This window comes from Macrosteles quadrilineatus, unplaced genomic scaffold, assembly GCF_028750875.1.
Source record: "Macrosteles quadrilineatus isolate MER2022 unplaced genomic scaffold, UCM_ALF_1.0 Scaffold_2__2_contigs__length_208266976, whole genome shotgun sequence".
NCBI classification, from domain to species: Eukaryota; Metazoa; Arthropoda; class Insecta; order Hemiptera; family Cicadellidae; genus Macrosteles; species Macrosteles quadrilineatus.
The window spans coordinates 112,744,169-112,766,081 of NW_026542595.1; the positions used below are offsets into that span (position 1 = coordinate 112,744,169).

General features: G+C 37.0%; 2 protein-coding genes across 2 annotated transcripts in view; one reads left to right on the forward strand and one right to left on the reverse strand.

Annotated features, from left to right (window-relative positions):
* Window positions 1–4,936: 4,936 nt before the first annotated feature.
* On the reverse strand, window positions 4,937–14,000 carry LOC128986182 (40S ribosomal protein S16). Its single transcript, XM_054406378.1, has 5 exons — window positions 13,895–14,000; window positions 13,750–13,794; window positions 8,383–8,514; window positions 6,795–6,909; window positions 4,937–5,127 (listed from the first exon to the last, which is right to left on the reverse strand). Exons 1-5 carry the CDS (start codon window positions 13,910–13,912, stop codon window positions 4,982–4,984), a joined length of 456 nt encoding a protein of 151 aa, XP_054262353.1. The 5' UTR covers window positions 13,913–14,000; the 3' UTR covers window positions 4,937–4,981.
* Window positions 14,001–18,661: 4,661 nt separating this feature from the next.
* LOC128986183 (protein inscuteable homolog) overlaps window positions 18,662–21,913 on the forward strand; it is a 72,268-nt gene continuing 69,016 nt past the window's right edge. The window contains exon 1 of the mRNA XM_054406379.1: window positions 18,662–18,759. The gene's annotated coding sequence lies outside the window, so the exon portion shown is untranslated. The remainder of the gene's footprint in view (window positions 18,760–21,913) is intronic.

Consider the following 21,913-nt stretch of genomic DNA (forward strand, 5'->3'; position numbering starts at 1 on the left):
AATGATATAAGTGAGTGTCACGAGGCCCAAAACAAAATATTTGACTGTTACACAACGTCCAAAAGTACAGTAACTGAACAGTAAACTTAGTCCTTCTACAAGCTTTAGACGTCATGGAATTAGTCGTCGTGCAGCAACAGTTTTTGACATGGTGCTAACTGCTAAGTTTTTAAGAGTATAAAGTGCGCTGTTGCATGACGACCAAAGCGTAGAAAGACTATGTTTCTTACAGTTACTGTACATTTGGACACGATGAGATTTGGAAGTCGTACAATAATGGTTTATATTGGACATCATGAGAGCTCAAGAATGATATTTTGGACGTCGTGACACTCACTGACTTGTATCATTGGACGTCATGCAACACTCCCAATTTTTTAAGGATGCAGCCAGCTTATCTTTGAAAAAGTCAACATAGACAACAGTAAAAATAAAAGACATATAACGCACAATAAATCGCCCCCTAAAGGAATTTGTCAAAAGTAGAGAGTAATATGACAACCGAAGCACCTTAAGAGGCATTGAACCTTTCAGGGCTTGTTTGACTTGTGCTGTTCAAAATGTTTATTCAAAACTGCAGAAGTTATTCTTAAAAATAGCATGATGTTATTTTCCAACATTGGAATAAAGTTGAATTTGGCCAGCTGCTTTTTTTGGGGTTGAAGTTCTAAACTATAAATATACAAGTTACTTTGCTGCATATCAGCTTGTTTGTTCATTGCAGCCTACTTACACAGTTCCCTATCGTTTACCGATCTGGAACAGCGCCACGTCGACCAAAGATGGTATGTGATCTAAACAATCCCTGGTTTGCTCAAGAATAGCTATTTTTAAAAATTACACAGCAAACTCAATGTAAATAACCCCATAGCACAATTTTTACAAAAGTTTCATAGTTTAATAATTGATGTTATAAGCACAGCTGTTCATTCATTGTTGCATTATCGTGGCACAAGAAAATTGGGGTGCTCTCACTACCCCAAACTGTAAAATGGAATTTATAGAATGCCTAAGTGAAACGTAAATTCTTTCAGAGTATTGTTGCGATTTATTTTCCAGAGAGAGAATGACTCCGGGGGACACATTGAAGCACACTTGGTTGGACAAAGCGGCCGATGTGAGACTCGACAAGACCAACCTGAAGAGATACGTTATCAAGCGACGATGGATAAAAATCGTCAACACCATCATAGCCTTGCGCAGGATGGGGGCCAAACTTGACTTTTAGGAAAACTTATACCAGATAGCAAGTCTACCGTAGGGAAAGGAAGAAGAATTTTCAAATTTTAAGAGAAAAATCTGGACAGACTATTTTGCATTTTCTAATTTCACTTAAGAACCACTAAGCCGCTAACTACAACCTCAGATTCTTTTATTAAATTTTAAGAGGGAGAGGAACATTGGTGTAACTAGGATCACCCTAAGGGGGGTTTCACCGAAGGGGTCTGGAATACCCACCAAGGTTGAAGAGTGGGTATGGGGGTCACAGAAAATTTAACCTGTAAACTTGCATATTTAGGCTATTTATAGTCATATAAGAGATTTAGTTGTAGAGGTTAAGGGGGGTTTATGCCCGTAAACCCCACCCCCTGGATATACCACTGGAGAGGAACAGTCAACTCGATTCTTCCAAGTTGAGAAAAATTAAGAAGTCCTATCAGAGATCAAAATTATGTGTTTGGATTACTCAAACCAAACTTGGCAGATTTTCCCTTAAAGCCGGGTTTTCCTTGGCGCGGAAGTGGAGAGCGGAGAGCGGACTGACTTGTCTTAGGTAATTTTATGTTACTGTTTTCCTAGAAGCGGAGCAGAACACCAAGTTAATCTCTTTTCCGCTCTCCGCTTCCGCGCCTAGGAAAACCCAGCTTAAAAGAATGTAAAACAAATAGTTTATGTTAGCTTTAGCATTGTCAATCCTTTAATTTCCAAGAGTTAAATGTTAAGAATCAAGTTAACCAAAACTATCATTGAAAAGCTGCAATACATATAAAAATATTCTTATCGAGGAATCTAATTAAAAACTCTTGAAGCCGATTTGTGCAAAATTATTGTAACGCACATAACGAGTAGCTTAATTTGTGTCAACTGTTGTGACCTCTAATATCTTTACGAGCTACGTATGTTATGGTTACACTCCACAATTTGCTAAATTTTCAGAGAAGTATTTCCTACAAATGATCTCACGTTTATACGAGATTGTACATATTTAACCTGTTTAAAAAGCATTTAAGACATTTATTCTCCTTCCAATAATTAAATTGTACAGTGTTAAGTTTTGTACAGTTAAAACTAAGATAAGTTACTAACTATAGTATTCCACAACTATGTTCAGTTGTATAGTATTTCAAAGAAAACTTAATTTCAAACGAGTATTTTCATATATCTTCTAGTAAGTTCTACCCCAAGTTGGAGTACAAACTAAAGACATCAGTGTTTAGAGTAAAAGTGGGTGTTTTTAAATTAGTTAGCATTTAGATGTCCATCCAAAGGCAACTTCGTAGTATTTGAGTAGTACAAATAATGTAGCTGTTGTGTCTTGTGTGTTTAATAGTGTGACTTGTGTTAATGAAATAAATAAGTGTTTAACAAATTTAATGCATTTCAATACAGGGAGGCAAAGGTTTAAAAAACATTTTTCAATAATATGTTTTCCCACACATATTTTAAGTCCTACATTATTCAAATAATACTTTCTCATTCTAATTCCACAAGTATTCATTTTATAGTTCTAATTGACGTTAAGCATTTGTAAATGTTCACTACTTTCTTGAAGTGTAACAATTTCAAAAGAGCATTTAAACTACTACTTAAAATCGTATTAAAGCATCCATGCGTTCTTGTGACATTACTTTAATGGTATTTGTTGACAGTATTATGTTATTAATAAGAATTAAATGTTTGTGTTGATCTCATCTTTTTATTCATATCCTAAATTTGTCCAACCATACCTCAATAAATTCACTATTCCCAATCCTTTAAAATTAAGTATTCAGAAATATCCGCGACAATTAAAAACGTTGACCAGTAAAACATATTGCAAAGTTTAATTGTATTATATATGAATGGTTAACGTAATTTCCTATATCAGGGTGTCTAGTTTATTTCCATTATAAAATTCAAGACTAATTCCAGACTTTTCAAGACTAATTCCAGATTTTTCAAGACTAGTTTTTTCAACAATTAGTGCGTGTTGATACCAAAATGTATCAATTCTCGATTCTTGATACCGATACCAATTTTTATAGCTTAACCAAATTTTCTGAATAATACTACACCAACCCCTGTCTTTGTCATAAAGTAGTATTATGAAAATGTGGTGTTTTCAAGTAAAGAAATAATGCAGCAATAAAAAATTATAACTAGCAAATTTGTTTTTTTTTATCATGAAATCTTCCACGTACCGTACGTTTAGACATCATCATTGACTGCAGAGGTTACAGAAACGTGATCGTCATCGTCCGCGATAGCGGCAAAATCATGAACATTTCCCGCGGCCGTGTAGACATCAACGTCGTCTCCCACGGTCACGGAAACGTCATCGTCGTCTCCCGCGGTCACGGAAACGTCATCGTCGTCTCCCGCGGTCACGGAAACGTCATCGTCATCTCCCGCGGTCACGGAAACGTCATCGTCGTCGTCCGCGATCGCGACAAACTCATGAACATTTCCCGCGGCCGACCATGATCGCGACAAACTCATGAACATTTCCCGCGGCCGACCATGATCGCGACAAAATCATGAACATTTCCCGCAGCCGAGCAGATATCGTCGTCTCCCGCGGTCACGGAAACATCACCGCCATCTCCCGCGGTCACGGTAACGTCATCGTTATCTCCCGCGGTCACGGATACGTCATCGTCGTCGTCCGCGATCGTGACAAAATCATGAAAATTTCCCGCGGCCTCGTCCGCGATCGCGGCAAAATAATGAACATTTCCCGCGGCTGTTTAGACCACACCGTCATCTCCCGCGGTCACGGAAATGATATCGTCATCGTCCGCGATCACGGCAAAATCATGAACATTGCCCGCGGCCGTGTAGACATCATCGTCGTCTCCCGCGGTCACGGAAACGTCATCGTAGTCGTCCGCGATCGCGGCAAAATCATGAACATTTCGCACGGCTGTTTAGACATTACCGTCATCTCCCGCGGTCACGGAAATGTTATCGTCATCGTCCGCGATCACGGAAATGTTATCGTCATCGTCCGCGATCACGGCAACATCATGAACATTTCCCGCGGCCGTGTAGACATCATCATCGTCTCCCGCGGTCACGGAAACGTCATCGTCATCTCCCGCGGTCACGGAAACGTCATCGTCATCTCCCGCGGTCACGGAAACGTCATTATCGTCGTCCGCAATCGTGACAAAATCATGAACATTTCCCGCGGCCGAGCAGATATCAACGTCGTCTCCCGCGGTCACGGAAACGTCATCGTCGTCGTCCGCGATCGTGACAAAATCATGAACATTTCCCTTGGCCGAGCAGATATCATCGTCGTCTCCCGCGGTCACGGAAACGTCATCGTCGTCGTCCGCGATCGTGACAAAATCATGAACATTTCCCGCGGCCGAGCAGATATCATCGTCGTCTCCCGCGGTCACGGAAACGTCATCGTCGTCTTTCGTGGTTTCGGAAACGTCATCGTCGTCGTCCACTATCGCGGCAAAATCGTGAACATTTCCCGAGGCTGTGTAGACATTATCATTGGCTTTTGCGGTTACGTAAACGCAAGACGACGATCGCGGCAAAATCATGAAAATTCCCGACTTTTAAATCAAATTTAAGACTAAATCCCGACTTTCAAGACCATTTTAAAATTCAATACTAATTCCCGACTTTCCCGATTTTCCCGACTACTAGACACCCTGTATATGTTCTGGTTGACCTGTTCAAAGTGGTATTTGTGAGACAAAACGAACTTCAAGAAAGGTAGGGTTTAACAAACCATTTTATTGATAAAAAATAACAGAAGACATTAACGGTATGACTTCTGGTATCTGGCCCTGGCTCCTGGACCTCCGAACTTCTTGGGCTCGCAGCGGCGAGGGTCGGCTACCAACAGTGTCCTATCGTACTGGATCAGAATGTCCTTGATCTCTTTCTTGGATGCTTCATCAACATCTAGACAAAGTGCAGTATTACTCTACTGGTCTATGGGTTATAAACATTTACAAATTAAGTCTAAACATTATAATATGGTGATACATGACAACAGTTGATGATATTGCAAAAGTTTGTGACGGATTCCAGCCACATAAAAAAAATAGCGAGTTCCTTTACTGATAAACAGGTAGTCCTCGTTTGAGTGTCCAACAAAGTCTTGCTTACGGGATTCAGAAAGTTAATGGATATTTAATTGTGGGAAGTACAATAATGCAATTGCGCCTAATGCTGAGTAGACTGAACAGTTTGGGCGTTGGCACGGAATTGATTTTGATCAGCAAGTACGCAGAAAACATCACCTATGAGTAGGGATGGACGAGATTGGATTTTTAGTTCGAGACGTGACAAGATTTTTGATTTCTCATAAAATTTTGAGACGAGATCGAGACGGGATTTCCCTTCTCATACACAACGGGAAATGCACGTTCAAAATTTTTACCTGATTTTGTAACATTTTGTTAGATGACTGTTTAAATACAAAAATTATGATAATAGGCAAGAATATTTACAATCTTTTATTAAAAAACATCAGCATAACATTTTTTTATTAATCACGCCTAACTTATTAAAAATGCCTACGATTAGGAAACATAGTGATATCAGTTAGGATAGAGTTCAACTTATCCTAAAATAAAATAAATCATAAAATAAAAGCAATATTAATTTTTATAAAATAGTTACTTGTTTTTACTTTTTATAGTAATAAAACATTCCTCACACTGCTTACAAAACTTCTCAAATGTTATTAAAGTAATATTATTAAAATAATTAAAGTAATATTTACATTTAAAGAATTAATTAAATAAGAACGCCTTCGCAATGGAAACGCAACTACAACACGCTCCTGTATTGCGGGTATTGCATTGACTTTCTGCAGACGTTCTAATTTTTTTTTTTTTTTTTATTATTCTCGTCTTGATAAAAATCTCGGCCAAAAAGAAATCTCGTCTCGTGTAACGAGATTTAAAATTTCCCGAAATTTCGAGACTTGACCATCCCTACCTATGAGCTATCCTCTCCCTCCCTCTCTTATTATTTCCCCCAGTACGCAGAATCATTTAGTTGTGTTTTCCAAGCCAATTGCATTTTTTTACGTTTTGAAAGGGAACGGTCCAAATCCTGGTCTTGTGACTATCTAACGTAGACCTTTTCTAAAAAGCACCATTAACAGATAGCCCTATGACAAATAGCATATGAAAACGATCTCAATAGCCCATGACCGATAAGAATAATTTGGTGACTCGTTAATTACCCAGGACTAAAGATGAGTTAGTTAACAATACTTCACCTCCTCCTAAATCAATACCGTGCATTTTATTATAAAAACTAGAATAAATAAATAAACAAGAAATACTGCTGGTTTCCAGTCTGTTGTTTAGGACAACACCCATACATGACACTCACAAGCACAATATTTTTGTCTTGCAAATTAAAAGGTCTTGAGAAAAACAATCACTAGACCCGGCTTGACAAAGTGTAAAGATATAATTGCTGTATTACTTCATTGTTTTAGAAATAGAAAGCACTTGAAGTTAGATGATTAGGACAAACGACTTTGAAATTAAAAAAATCAACTTCACAGTATTAAACATCCTAAATAAGTTAGAGATTAGGCATGGACTTACATTTCTGGTAGTAGGAGACAAGAGCCTTGGAAATGGCTTGTCTGATGGCATAGATCTGAGCTACGTGACCTCCTCCGTTCACTCTCACTCTGATGTCTACTCCGGAGAAACGCTCCTGCGACGATCACAACAATTTATGACAGATCAGGCAACGGGTTAAATGTTAAAAATATCCAGGTTAACAAAAACTGACTATCATTATGAGCTGCAACACAATTGGCGCTTGCCTAACAACGACCACGTCAAAACCTAGTTATTGTCATGCGGCCTGAGCCTAATATGCGAACCACAATGACAAATGTAAAGTTTAAATGTCATGATAGGACTTTGATAATAATAATGTTGTTGTGCATTTGCAAGCCTATCGAAGGCAAGGAGAAAGCGATATTGGGGGCATCTAATATTGGCTGAAGGGGCGAATAATGAACTTTAAAAAAATAAGAACCACATCAATATGAGGATGTATAGACAATCCTTCCTTTGATAGCCAAAACTCCCAGCAACAAAAATTTAATTGAGAAATTTCGAAACCATCTACCAAATTGCACTGAACTTGTACAAATTGTTCTATTTTGGGCCGTAAGTCGGGCCCAAGCAAACTCTAAAGCCTCTATTTACTCTTCGTGATCTTTAGTTATAAGGTAGGATATAATCAGACATTTTCAATAAGTCACAAAAAACAATAACTACCAAATTACACCTGAACTGACTTCATTACCGACTAATACTGAATAACGGTTTCCACTAAAATGTGTGCAAGCCCAAAGTGGTGTGACAGTACAAACTGGCATTCTAGTATTACCTATTTAGAAGTTCTTCATGTTTTTAACTCATTTCCTTTAGTAAATAATTTTCTTTATTAAATAAGCTAGCTAATACACAGTTTCGGTTATGATGGAATGAAAGTAAACCTATGTTAGTAGGTAACATGGACACAGTAAAAAAGAGTTCCACACAGGGATGTCGATCTTTTCGATAACCTTAAGTGTGTTATATCGCAATGAGTTTGGAGTAGAAAATGACTAAATTCGTCAACTTCCCCTCTAAAATACTCGGTAAATGTCAAAGTCAGCTTGCAATTGGAGACAATAGGCCTACAAATAAAATTGTGTAATTAGATGTAATGCTTCTAGACTCTTACTAGCCGTTTCAGTTCAGATTTTGGAATAAAATATTCGCTTAACAGCATTGTTCACTTACTTTTAACATTGTTTTTTTTACTTAACAACATGGGTAACGGACCAATGATGTTCAAGGATTGAGAGAAAAGTAAAAATGTAATACTTCGAACTTCTAATAAGCTGTTCAGGTCAATTGAATTGTTGAGGGGTACAATTAGTGTTTGGTACAATGAATCGTTGCATCAGTCAGTAGCAATATGAGGTTATAAACGAAAACCTAACCTCTCTTGGAGGTTATCAGTAGTGAATTCTAGTAATTAAAAAACAATCATAGGTAAAGTAATGTAGGCTACTAAACTCGTGTAAATAGGCTCGTACCTTAAATATCAACTTGTGTCGTTAAGACTCTTATCTTATGTGATCGTTGTGTAAACTAATACAATGCCTAATAAGTTTCTTTAGCCTACCTTGCCCAAGAGAAGGATGGGTTCCTGTAGCTTGTATTGTAGAACTCTCGGCTCCACCATCTCCAGAGGTCTGCCATTGACCCTCAGGTTACCCTTCCCTCGCTTGCAGTAAGCAACTGCTGTAGCGCTCTTCTGCAAAGCGGAATTACAATCTATTAATTATGTTACTTAAATATAAATAATCCAAGATATGGTGTCAGTCCACTTCGTGCAGCCTTTTTTCCTGTCTGTGAGGCTTGTCAGGCAAGCTATTTACTATTTAACTTAACAATTCCTCGTTATCAAGTTCTACATGCAAAACTTCCAGGTCAAATTATAGCATAGCGTACCGTAGTTAAATAATTTGTGGGCCTGATTACCTCAAGGTAGGCCTAACTTACACTAAAAAGCATAAATTGAATTCAAAGCACCAAAATTAACTCTAGGCTATCTTAACCCTCCGAGTGTTAAGTGTAGCGTAATTGACGCATACAACACACCCGCCGTGGTGCTTTAGCGACACACAAACATCGTTTACAGCGAAGGCTCTGGGACTGACTGAATCAGATTGAACAGGATCGAGATTGGTTTTGTTGTTTTCGGCAGATTCTAAGCTTTATCCTGATGTCTGTTTCTAGACACTTTACATTTTAGTTCCAAAAATATTGTAGCAGACAGCGTATTTGTAAACAGCTTAGTTAACCTCGCACCGATGACTGATGTGTTTTATTACGTTTATCATTGTTTTCGTGTTAAAAAACAAAAGTAGTGATATACGTGGTGCATTATAAGAAGATTTAAGTGATTTTGAAGGGCTGATTGATGATCCTGAAGAAGTAGGTAGTGATATTAATGTAAATTATCAGCCAGATTCCTAGCTATGGTTAGGCTATGCATTCTTAGCTAAACGCTATACGTATCGAAATCTGTTATTTGCCCATAACTTATTTATTTGCAAACCTACTTTCTTTACTATTATATTTTTGGAATCCTCATAAAATTCTGAACAAAGTGGCTGCTTTAAAATATTCGTAGACCTAGCTTATAAATTATAACGATTTATTGAGCGCAAACATAAAGTTTTTTCATTTATTTTATAACTTTTGAAAAATGTTAACCCCACAAAAATTGTTGAACTTTTTTTTGTAATGTTTTATATGTTACATTGAAGCCCATAATTTTCTTAACAAAATTATAAACTGTATACTTTGCATTGTTTTTAAGTTTCTAAGATACATTTTAATAAAACCCTGCGATTGCGCAATAAATGGGCGAACATTAAGACCAAAACTAGAGACAATTGAAGGGTTAGGCCTAGCTAAATAAATGAGTTATTCAGTTATTGTATATGCTAATGAAAACTTAATTATTAACCTTCCAGAGGTTGCATCACGGAAGTAACCTCCAGGAATGTTTTATTTTTCGCGATTATATTATTTTGAGTGGTGTCGGTAGTGTGATTGTCACTGTACCTCATGCATGTCATTCCTAGAATCGAGTGAAGGTCAAAACTCACCCCTACTATTTTATATTTGTTAGTTTTGTAACAAACTGGCTGGAAGTAACTTCCGTGTGCGCTCTGCCGATTCTTATAAAGCCTGGAGGCAACTTCCGTGATGCGAACTCTAGTTTACTGCGTGTGTTGATTATTGCGTGTAAACAATTACTGTAAATAATGATTTTTTTACGGATCATGGCATTATTTAGTAAATATATAGTTTGTACAAGATGGGTGAAGAAGTTAAATTTCGAATTGCAACACTCTTAGCCGTGCTAAAAGGGAGATTCACGAACGACGTATGTACAGAGTCATTTAGTATTAAGATACCCATTCTGTTAAATTACTTAAAACATCAGGTATTGAGAGTGTTATAATCTATAACCACATTATAGGGCATTGAGGTAAAATTTAAAGGTTATTGTTCAGTTTCCACAACTCACCTGAAACGCACTTAAAAACGTTCTTAAACTGTTCTTTGACATCAATACTACAACTCGCTTAAATAACTTTTTTGTCGCCGAGGCTTCCTTACTCGCTAAAATAATTAAACTCGCTAAAACATCGAGACAACAGGGTTTTTGTTATCAGCCATTATTCCTACTCACTAGGGGACAGAGTGGGAATCCGGGGTTTTGGGTGGGGGGAAAAAGTCGCTTAAACATCGAGACAAAAGGGTAATTTCATGGGAAGATGGGTAATTTGTACAACGAATATGGGAATTTTTTTTAATTATGCGGGATAAAGTACCTAAAACGGGATAAAAATCAAAATTACTGGGGATAATATCCCCATTTTAGGGATTTTATGCACATATCAGGGATAAATGCAATGCCACGTCACTAGGTTTGTTGTCGCGTCGCTATTGGCCAATGATACGTCACTTGGGTTGTTGACGCTTCGCTATTGGCCACTGGTTATGAGTCAGCAAGGCAAAGAGTAATAATTCTCATCATACCAATGGGTTGTAGACTATGTAAAATAACCTCGGAAATACTTTATTTAGGCATGTGGGGAAGGGGAGACGGGGATTATGCGGGTTCGTGGCTGCAATAAGTGTTTTGAAGTTAGGTTAGATTAGTAAGGTAAAGTATAGGTTATAGTTGGCCGGGTTGTTTATTTATGTAAAATCTACAACGTTTTATCACTATTGGAACATTGGCTTAAACAACGAGGCTACGATTTCAAAAATGCTTGCATTTTTGAAATGGTACCGTTGTTTAAGCCAATGTTCCTATAGTGATAAAACGTTGTAGATTTTACATAAATAAACAGCCCGGCCAACTATAACCTATACTTTAACTTCACTAATCTAACCTACCTTCAAAGGACTTAGTGCAGCCAAGAACCCGCATAATGTCCGGCCCCCTTCACCACATGTCTTTTCATATTTGTTGTATAATGAGTTTATACAGCAAGTTTGGTTAGGGTTGGTTAGTTTAGAATAGTTTCAATACAAAATACGAATATGAATACTATTACAGCAAGTCTGCATAAGTTTAGTTACTTAACAGCAGTTCTGTCATGGCCGCCTTAGAGGCGGCCGTAAAGGCGGCCGTGGTTCTGCTGTATAGTTTCACTTTAACCAGCGCTTGTCACTTCTGCTAAGTGGTTCGGGACGGTTGTGCTACATGGTAAAAGTTTTTGCGCTGCGATTTGGTGTACTAATAGGGAGTTTGCGGGATCACATAGCTATTTTGGAGGGGATTTCTGGTGAATCCTGGGGGTTTTGCGGGTGATTCCTGGGGTAATTTGCTGTAGTGCTTCGTCTTCGTTAAACCAGTTTTCGCCAGTTTTAGTAGGTTGTTCCGAGATGGCTGACGTAATCGAACCTCAGTGCGATTCTTGCGAAGTGAAGTTTTTGGACAGTGTGCGTAGATCGCGGACTGACATTGTCTTGTTTATGGTTAATCACGGTGTGATGAGCCGGGAAAGTGCTTGCACTCGATGTGGTAATTTGTGCCCGCTGGTCGTGGACGATCTTACTTTTCGTTGTCGGCGCCGGTTGTCGATCAACAAGAAGAGAAAGCGGCAGTGCTCATTCAACGTCTCCGCGCGGGCTGGTACCTTCCTAGAGAACTCTCATTTATCTGTTGAGCAGATATTTGTCTTCGTATCTATTTTTCTTCACCTGAAACCACCTCGTCAGGCCTTCATTCGTCGGGAGCTGGGGATTGCCAGCGCGACCATTGTTGATTGGTAGGCCTACTCGTTCACCCGGGAGGTGTACGTCAATCACATGGTGGACCGTTCGGAGAGGATCGGTGGACCGCAGGCGGTTGTGCAAATTGACGAGGCGAAGTTCGGACGGCGGAAATATAATCGCGGGCGAATTATAGAAGGACAGTGGGTGTTCGGTGGTATTGACGTGAACACGAAGAGGACCTTCCTTGTTCCTGTGGAATCAAGGGACTCTGCGACTTTGCTGGCATTGATTCGCGAGTGGATCCTTCCTGGCACAACAATCATCAGCGACTGCTGGCGGGCGTACGACTGTCTAGGCCAGGAGGGGTTCAGGCATCTTCAAGTCAACCACTCTGTGAACTTCGTTGATCCCGAGACTGGTGCTCACACGAACAATATTGAGCGTGTTTGGAGGGAGGTGCGGGCAACCATCCCCCGGTATGGGATTCGGAAAAAACACTTTGTGGGATATTTGGCCGAATTCCAATTCAAGCAACGGTATTCGCCGCTTGAACGTATCCACAATTTTTTCAAAGCTGCTGGCCAGCTTTACCCTCCACAGCGCTGATGACGTCATCGACTGTTAGAAGGCATTGATTGCGTAAGTGTTTGTACGAGTTGTTTATTGTCAGTTAGGTTCTTAATTCACTTCCTGAAGTGTGGAATTGTGTAAATTGGTGTAATTATGATTTTTTGGACATACTTAGGAAATTAATATTTTCGGTCATATAATGACTTTTCCGCCCATCAGTAAAGTCCAAAACTTCATTAAATAGCCTACACTTTTTACACAATTTCACACTTCAGGAAGTGCGTTTTAGGTGAGTTGGGGAAACTGAATTTTTACCGAATAGTAGTTTAATTTAACATTTATAAGATCTAAATTGCGTTATTTTATAATTAAGAGCTCACTAAACACACTTTTGATGCTTATATTTAAAAATAAAGCTTAATTTGTGCACTAAAATACAAATTTTACTTCATAGGCCTAAATGTTTGTTTTTATTGACCTGGAAGTAACCTCCGGGTGCGCCCTCTGAAAGGTTAACTTAAATTAGGCTATGTTTACTGTAAGTTAATGAAGCATTGTAGAAAAAACTGTGTTTATTGCATTTAATGTGATAATTTTTATAAGCCTATTATGTTAACTAAGCAATAATTACCTGATTTTTTTCCCCAGCATTTTTTTTATAGCCTACTTAGGGCCTGCTTGCAGTTGAGTTCCTTTAACCCTACGTACACAATAATAGGCACAAAGTAGGCCTACATGCTATAAAATACCTCTGATATGGATGAAACTAAATTCAAACGTTATCATGGACTCAACCACACAGTACCCTATCTGCTCCCATCACCAGGCAAGGCTGACAATTCCGCAGCCGCACTTACCGTCTTTGGGTACTGAAAACAAACTAAGTTAGGCCGACTCTTTGAATCAAATATAACGTCTGTCGGGGCTAAAAAGCTGGCCTTGGTTCTCATATTGGCCAAGGCCTGGGTTAAGGTGATTCTAGGGTACATAGGCTTAAGCCTAGAACTTTGGTAAATAATAAGTAACTAAACTTAAAGATTCAACCTAGCCTAACTTATCACACGAATCTTAAATAGAGTTTATGGATGATTCATAGAAAGAAATATTGGCAAAATCATTTCAATCAAACATAACAGAATAGTCTAAAATGTGATAATATGCCTAGCCTACTAACCTTTCTTCCAAACACCTGGACACTTTGGATGGGTTCCTTCGCCGTCTGTAACAAAATTCGTGGGTTAGGAATAGTTCTGTGCTTCAAAATATAAATAAAAACAATATGAACATTAGATATAACACTAATAAATCAATTAAATTACCTTAGGAGCTTTCTGCATTTTGCCGAGCCAATCTAACCTCGTGGAAATAGGCAAGAAAAGACTACTGTCTGAGGTTTGGGGAAAGAGAAAGAAGAAGTCACAAAAAAAGCAGGAAGAAATCTAAAGAGTATAGCCACGGAGTCATTATGACGGCTCAGAAGCTCGAATACCATAACTTCGAATTCAATACTAGGAGTCCTGTCGAACCTTTATTTATTTATTTTATTGTTATTTATTAACTTGAGGGTGGATAATGGATAACCCATTGATTTCAAATGTTAGTACTGCAATAATTAGACATCATTTTATAAGATCTGCAGCTTATTTGGAATCCGGTAACGCCTGATTGTGTATTATTGATGAAGGAAATAGTTATTTGTCTTTGTTATGTAGACTTTGGATATACTACCAAGATGATCAGAAGTTACCCGGAACAAATACAAATATTATTTTGGTGCATTTGGTCTTAAATAACTTAGTAGTAGGTACTAAATAAAATATATAATTTAAATAAAAATAATACTAAACAAACTTAATGCCAATACAAGCACTGAAGCGTTACCAGAGGTACATGTATTAATGACGATCATTATCATTAGATACAAATTATGATGGTTACTCTACAATAAACATAGTTTAACCTGTGATCAATTGTCTGAAAAATCTATCCAGTTACATTTTACAGATTACATAAAATTAGTATGCTCTTTATGGGAAAGCAAACCTAACAAACTCTTTGATATGCCGCGGGAATCGAACCCCTATTTGCCCCTAGTCCTAGTAATTCACATATTCAGACCCTAACAGCACCAGATATCCAATTAATATTCAAAGTCCACTTATACTGTCAAGAGAATGAGAATGAGAATTTTATTTGGTCTTTTAAACATGCAGTTGCATGTTACATGCAGTTGCATGTTACATGCAATCAGACAAGTCATATAATAATCATCTGGCAACAATCAGTTAGGCTAACAGTTAGGTTACACCCCCAGCATAGTTGACCACAGAGGAATGAGGATGACTGATCATAAACTAATATATTGTTGTATATCTTGTCAGAAAGACAAAAGGGGGTCGAAGCTTATCACTTATAGAGATTACTAGCTGTAACCCGCGGGCTTTGCCCCGTTTAACTTCTTAATTTTCAAGATTATCTCGTTCGCATGGCTCAATCACGTCCTGGTTGAAGTTTGTTCGCTACGCTCACTCACCTTTGGGTTGGAGCTCGTTCGCTACGCTCACTCACCTTTAGGTTGGAGCTCGTTCGCTACGCTCACTCACCTTTAGGTTGGAGCTCGTTCGCTGCGCTCACTTGCCTTCAGGTTAGCTCGTTCGCTACGCTAACTCGCCTCCAGGTTGAAGTTCGTTCGCTACGCTCACTCACCTTTTGGTTGCAAATTAGCTGTTGTCATAAATGTAAAAGAAATAATAGTGCTAGTGCTGCACCCTGTTGGTAATCCTTGTAACTTTAATGCTATTGAACATCACAGAACAGAACCAACTTGTTTAATTGAAACAGCTGTTAAGATTCAATAATTCTATTTCTCATAAGGTTAACATGGGAAACTCCAGAGCCACTGGGGCGGAGCCCGAAAGGATTTTTGAAATAAGAATACGCCTATATGTTAATCGGGAATGTGAGCTATCATCATGCCAAATTTCAGCCCAATCCGACCAGTATTTTTTGCGTTCACTTGTCACAAACATACATCCATACATCCATACATCCATACATCCAAACTTTCTCATTTATAATATTAGTAGGATTCCAAATTCAATGTTGATACTGCACTAAATATAATTGCTGATATTAATTGGAACTATGTGTACAAACTAGAGTCTCCTGATGAGATTGAGAAATTCATTACCGATAATATAAAGATGGTGTTTGATGAGGTTGCTCCTGTTGTTTGTAAGAAGGTAACACGGAAAAAAGCTCCTTGGATAAATGAAAAGATTAAAGAATTGTCACTAGTAAAAAATAAGCACCGTAACAAATACTGGAAGACCAGAGATTCTTCGGACTGGTATGAGTACAAGACTTCGAGAAATAAATTGAATTCCATGATACTAGAGGCTAAAAAAAGATTCTTCTCTAACAAGCTTGCAAAATGTGAAAAACCTGCAGAGTTCTGGAATTGTTTAAAAAATTGTGAAATTATAAGTAGTAAGAGAAATAGTATGCTCCCCCCTGATTTAGATATAACAGAATAAATGAATATTTCACCAATATGGGATCTGGAAACGATATAGATATTGAAATACTAAATATATTTCAGAATGATAAAAAACACGGTAATAATGGATAGGTTTAATTTCAAACTTATTACAGAAAATGATGTTAAGGAGGCAATGAACTCGTCTATAAAATCAAAAGCTCTAGGTGCTGATGATATATCCATAGAAATGATAAAATCTGTTAGCCCATATGCAATAGGAGCAATTACACACTTATTAAATATGAGCCTGTCTTCTGGTGTTTTTCCTAACAGTTGGAAGATTGCCTACGTGAAACCTTTGACTAAAGTTACTGCGCCAAAAACCATCCAGCAGCTAAGACCGATATCTGTGTTACCTGCTATTTCAAAGATACTAGAGAAGATAGTAACCGAGCAAATTGCTTTATTTCTAGATGAGTATAATATACTGCCTAAGCTACAGTCAGGGTTTAGAAAAAACCACAGCACGTGTACTGCACTGACTAATATGTTTGTCGATCTATTTGAAGCCAAAGACAAAAAGGACTCTACAGCACATTAGCTATCTTAGATTATTCTCAAGCATTCGACTCTATTGATCATGAATTATTATTGGCAAAAATGAAGTACTATGGTTGCAGCGAAAAGGTTGTATGTTGGTTTCGGTCATATTTGGAGTCCCGACTGCAGGTTACTAAAATTGGGAGTGGGACATCAGATCCGCTTTGCAAATTGCGAGGTGTTCCTCAAGGTAGTTGTTTAGGCCCGGTGCTGTTCAATTTATACACGTCTGACTTGCCCAGAAGTGTAAATTATTGTACAGCACACTTGTATGCTGATGACTGCCAACTACACTTGTCATACAAGCCAGACATGACATCCGCAGCAATTGGACTCATCAATGCTGATTTGCATAGCATTTTTCAATGGTCTGTCATGAATGGCCTTGGACTGAACGTTGACAAGTGTGTTGTCATGCATACTGGACCACATATTCTAATGCAGGAGTTGAGAAAATCTGACATTGAAGTCACCCTTGATGGCATGGGATTGTCTGTTTGTGACACTGTCAACACGCTTGGTGTTGTACTTGACAAGGACCTCTCTTTTTCTGACCACGTCACATCTGCAGTCCAACGTGCAGTGGGAAGATTGAGAGGTCTTAGCAGATTTAAAACTCTCCTGCCAGAATATGCCAAAACGCAACTCATGCGGTCCTTGGTCCTTCCAGCCTTCACATATTGCTTTCCTGCATATGGAAACAGCATCTCAAAGGAGGACATGGCAAGAGTTCAGAGAATTCAAAATTCTGCCATAAGGTTCATTTTTGGCCTTAGTCGCTTTGACCACGTGTCCTCCTACCGAGATGCTGCTAAGCTCATCCCAATGGATGACATGTGCAGAAAGCTGACCTGCTGCCTGGTCCACAAAGTGCTCACGCTGGGAGAGCCTCATTACCTCAGTGAGAGGCTGAAGTACAGGAGGGAGATCTGTCTACGTAGTACTCGCTCTGACCTCAGGCTTCACTTTCCTAAAGTTAGGCTTGAGGCTGGAAGAAGGTATTTTTCTTATTTCGGCCCGCAGTTGTACAATGGCCTCCCTCAAGTGATTAAGGGTTCGAAATCTTATAACTCATTCAGGGCCGCAATGAAAAAAACAAGTGTAAAATTTATGTTTTAAATCATTCTGTTTGACATTTCTTGTATATACTTATGTAAATATATTAGGATAGTTTAGATTTAGTGACTTGAGTTAGTTTGAAAAACATGTATCATGAAACTCGCTCGTAAATAAAGGCATTTTTATTTATTTATTTATTTATTTAACAGTCCCAGTTAGTAAACTGGGTTGACTTAGCTTAAATCACACCATGCACAAAAACAGGCAAATATAATAAATAAATAAATAGTTAAATAATGGCAACTACAATAGTGAATTATGCCTACAAAGTGTTTGACAGTATGCCTAAAGGTATTTAAACCATTATTTATTAAAAGTTTTAAAATAATTATTTAAATTAAAGCTTTTTTACTTGTCTGCATTGCCTGTTATTATATTATCTGTTGATTTTTGTACAGTTTTTTTCCTTGTATAGCATGCTTGGTACTTAACTTTTTTTCTAGTACAATTTTGTTTTATTATTACATTGCATTAGTAATGTAGTGTAATTGTAAATTATGCTATGTAAAAATGGCGTAACCGTGTAAAATAAAATAAGTAAATACATTTTCAGACAGACTTCAACCATAGACAAATCAGTGTAATATAATGTAGATGCTACTTCTATAATTATTACATTAGTTCAGTTACATGCCGTTAATTATTATATTCAATCAACATGATAATTATATTCAACCTCTATGGATTGTTGTCACTTTATAGAGTGCTGCTAATGTGTTTAGCGGAAACTTGGTGAACTAATTACAGTCGAGCCGTTCAGTGCTGCGAACAAGTGCTAGCGGAGACTTAGTGAACTAATTGCAGTCACACTACTCAGTGCTGCGGCCTGTCGCAAAGAGTGGAACTTCCGGAGGCGAGTGGCGCCAGAATACATTCGCTCCCGTATGTTTGAAGAGTGTGTTTGTAGTTGCAGTGTTGTGCGAAGTGCTGTTAATTATTGTTGTAAACAGTGACATAGTGAACAGCTGTATTCAACTACAACACGTGAGTACATACATGAAATTTACATTACATTAGTTGAATTTAATTTAGAAGTAATATGTTTTATTTAAAACAAATTTATGGATAAAAATTCAAAGTAAATAATTATGATTTTAATTAAACTTAGGCATAATATACATTAATTTTGATTTAATTATTCCAAAATTAATAAAACATAATTTTCTGTAAATTTCTATAATAAATAAAATCAGTTGGCTAGTTTATATTGAAAAGAAAATATTTAAATAATAATAACACAATTTAAATTAAATACTGTAACATCGTGTTGAATTTTGACTACGCTACAAACTATATTCATAAATTTATTGATTATTATTTACAATTAGTGAATCTAATAATGGTTCTCACTATTTTTTAAATTTTTATAGATTTGAAATGTTTTATAGTAAATACTACCTTCGAGCAAAATATTAAGTTCAGTTCTCTGATAGTACCAATGAGTAAGGTATTCCAAACTTTCAACCAGTTTTTCGTGCATTAATGTGACAGAATTGAATAATGCTTGCACATTCAGCAAATTCTGTATTATTCTCACAATATATTTATTAGAGCTCATGATAAATTTTCGTTCCAGGAAGAAAACAAATAATTTACTGTTAAAGGATAGCCTTACATATAAAAATAATTACTACTAATTATTAGATTGGGCAATGTTTTATTCAGGTATTTGTGATTTTCTTACTGCCTAAGAAACGAGAGTAAGGGATAATATTACGTTTTGTTTCAGTAAGTGAACATCTACGAACAAAAATATATTTTTTTGTTTTTAAAATATAAATTCCACATTATTATTAGTGGCCTAGAACGGAATTTTCTTACAAATAACTAAATTAGGAAAAACCCACATAATAGGAGAACGACAAATATATGATCGAACCATAATAAGAAGATTTTCAAGCAGATAAATTGATTTTGTTAAAATTACTTATCGAAGCTCCTAAAAAGGATTAATGGAGAATCTAACATTGATTATAAAGTGAGTTGTCAATGCACTGTGATATAAAAGTCCAAGTCGAAAATGTTAATTTCGGCCAAACTTCCAGATCTGTATCGATCAGCTGATCGATTATTCTAGTTATCGATCAGCTGATCGATTATTCTCATTATCGATCGCCGTGGTTGACAGGTTATCGTTCACAGCTCACTGAAATATTGGGTTAATTTGAACCAATAATAGACTTAGGTCAGTGGACGATCTGGACATATGTTGGTGATTGGACAATTCCTACGTTGTTGTAACAGTTTACGTAAATTATTTAGGTTTGTCAATCAATTTATTTAGTGTACAAAAATCGTGATGGGACGGTACTTAGGCTATTTGCTTACACTTCCGTGCATATTTTAAGCTTATAAATCCATCGTTGTGTAGAATTGAGTGAGATGATCTGTGTAGCTTTACTGACTAAGATCAGCTCTTTCTTGAACTGAAATCAGCTGTTTCGTGGGCCAGGACCATTATTATAAAGCCCAATGATAGGACAGTTGGGTTCAGTCTCGAACCTTCAAATAAGCTAGTGTTCTTGATGGATTGAACCGGGGACTTCTAGATAGTCAGGAGAGCACCAAGCTAACCACTAAACTATCCAGCTAAGTAAAAACCCTATAAGATGAGGGAGGGTCTTATTCAAGCGGGGAAAATGACATACAATGTGTCAGTAAATTAATTATGGACAAAATTTACCTTCATAGTTAATCCACTGAATACTATGCCACGACAATGACAAGAAAAACGTTTGCGCATTATGAAAGGAAAATATTGTGTGTCAAGATTTGTCCAATTACTACGCAACGTTCTCATCTACAACAACTAAATTTTTAATCAATACATCAACTAGAGCTACGTTTAACATTTTAAGATATCGTTGAGACTAAAACATGAAAACTTGGCGTACAGTATAGTAAAAACATTGCAATTATGGAGAAAAACTTTACAATTAATAGAAACCTCTTTTAAAAACTAACGTGAATCGTAATTGTAGCATACTTAACAATCAATAGTTAAGAGATGTATTTATTTTACTAAACAGCTGATCTTCGATTAAACAGCTGACTCACAGCTTAATTGGTTTAAATGACAGATTGAATTCATCAATGACAAAACTTCTTCAGTTGGTTTTCTTGAGTTTATCTCGCACATTGTTCTTCTGATTCACTATGAAGTAGAAGTGATGTAAACTTGATATAAAGTTACTTTTCATTTATTTGGTTAATTTACAATCAATAATATTATGTATTGCACATTGGCATCTAATAAGAAATGTGTTGTCAGTTTTGTTAGGTTGTGGTAATTTGATTCACGTATTTTGAAGTCATCGTTGCAATACTTCGATGTATGCAATGAATACAATTAAAAAATCTTACTTGGAGGTTACTATTTTGCAATATCATTTGAGAAATTACTTCAAACAGTAAATTAAATTATATTTAAATGGTAGTTCCTACAACTAATTAATTACATAAAAATCGCAAAACACTCAACAATAATGTTAAAGTTGTATATTACTCAGGGTCCTGTGAAAATACTAAATAGGCAATTCTATAGGAAAACTTGAGGAAATGTTTGTAAGTTACAATAAACAGTATCAGCAATCTGACACATACTTTCTCCCATTAGTAACTAACCCATATATTGACTAAGCAGTGGGAGTGACTATGATATTTTATAGGGAAAATCCCAAAACTTACAAGCACTTTTAAACAGTAATTTTTACAGCAAAGTTGTACAGTTTTGTTAAAAAGTTAAATGGGCTACATAATAAATTTAAAACAAAATCGTTTGAGCCATTTTTTTAAAATCCGATTTTCTGTTATTTTATATGGGGAATTCACCATCAAAATAAAAGTTTTCAAAAATATAGAAAAACCCGGAGATACCTGGTAGTAGTAGTCACACACAGATGGTAGTATTACAAGTAAATATTTTTAAGTATAATCGAGATGTTTTTAAAGAATAGTATAATCTATGACTAAAGCTGATTCACCTTATCCGTTTCTCGCACAGGCAAACTGTAAGAGGATTTGCCATGAAGCCTTGCTCATGTCGATAAAGCATGCAACCTTACGTAAACTGCCATTGTAGGCTACATGGATAACACGTTAGGAAACGGGAATCATTGCAGTGATATAGCATTTGACT

Bases quoted from the DNA above. Each gene is read 5' to 3' on its own strand.
- LOC128986182 (XM_054406378.1), bottom strand. The intron at 6,910-8,382 runs GTAGGCTAAAGA...TGATCGTCGCAG, and splicing joins CCATCCTTCTCTTGGGCAAG to GAGCGTTTCTCCGGAGTAGA. The intron at 5,128-6,794 runs GTAAGTCCATGC...CACTTTGTCTAG, and splicing joins TGTCTCCTACTACCAGAAAT to ATGTTGATGAAGCATCCAAG.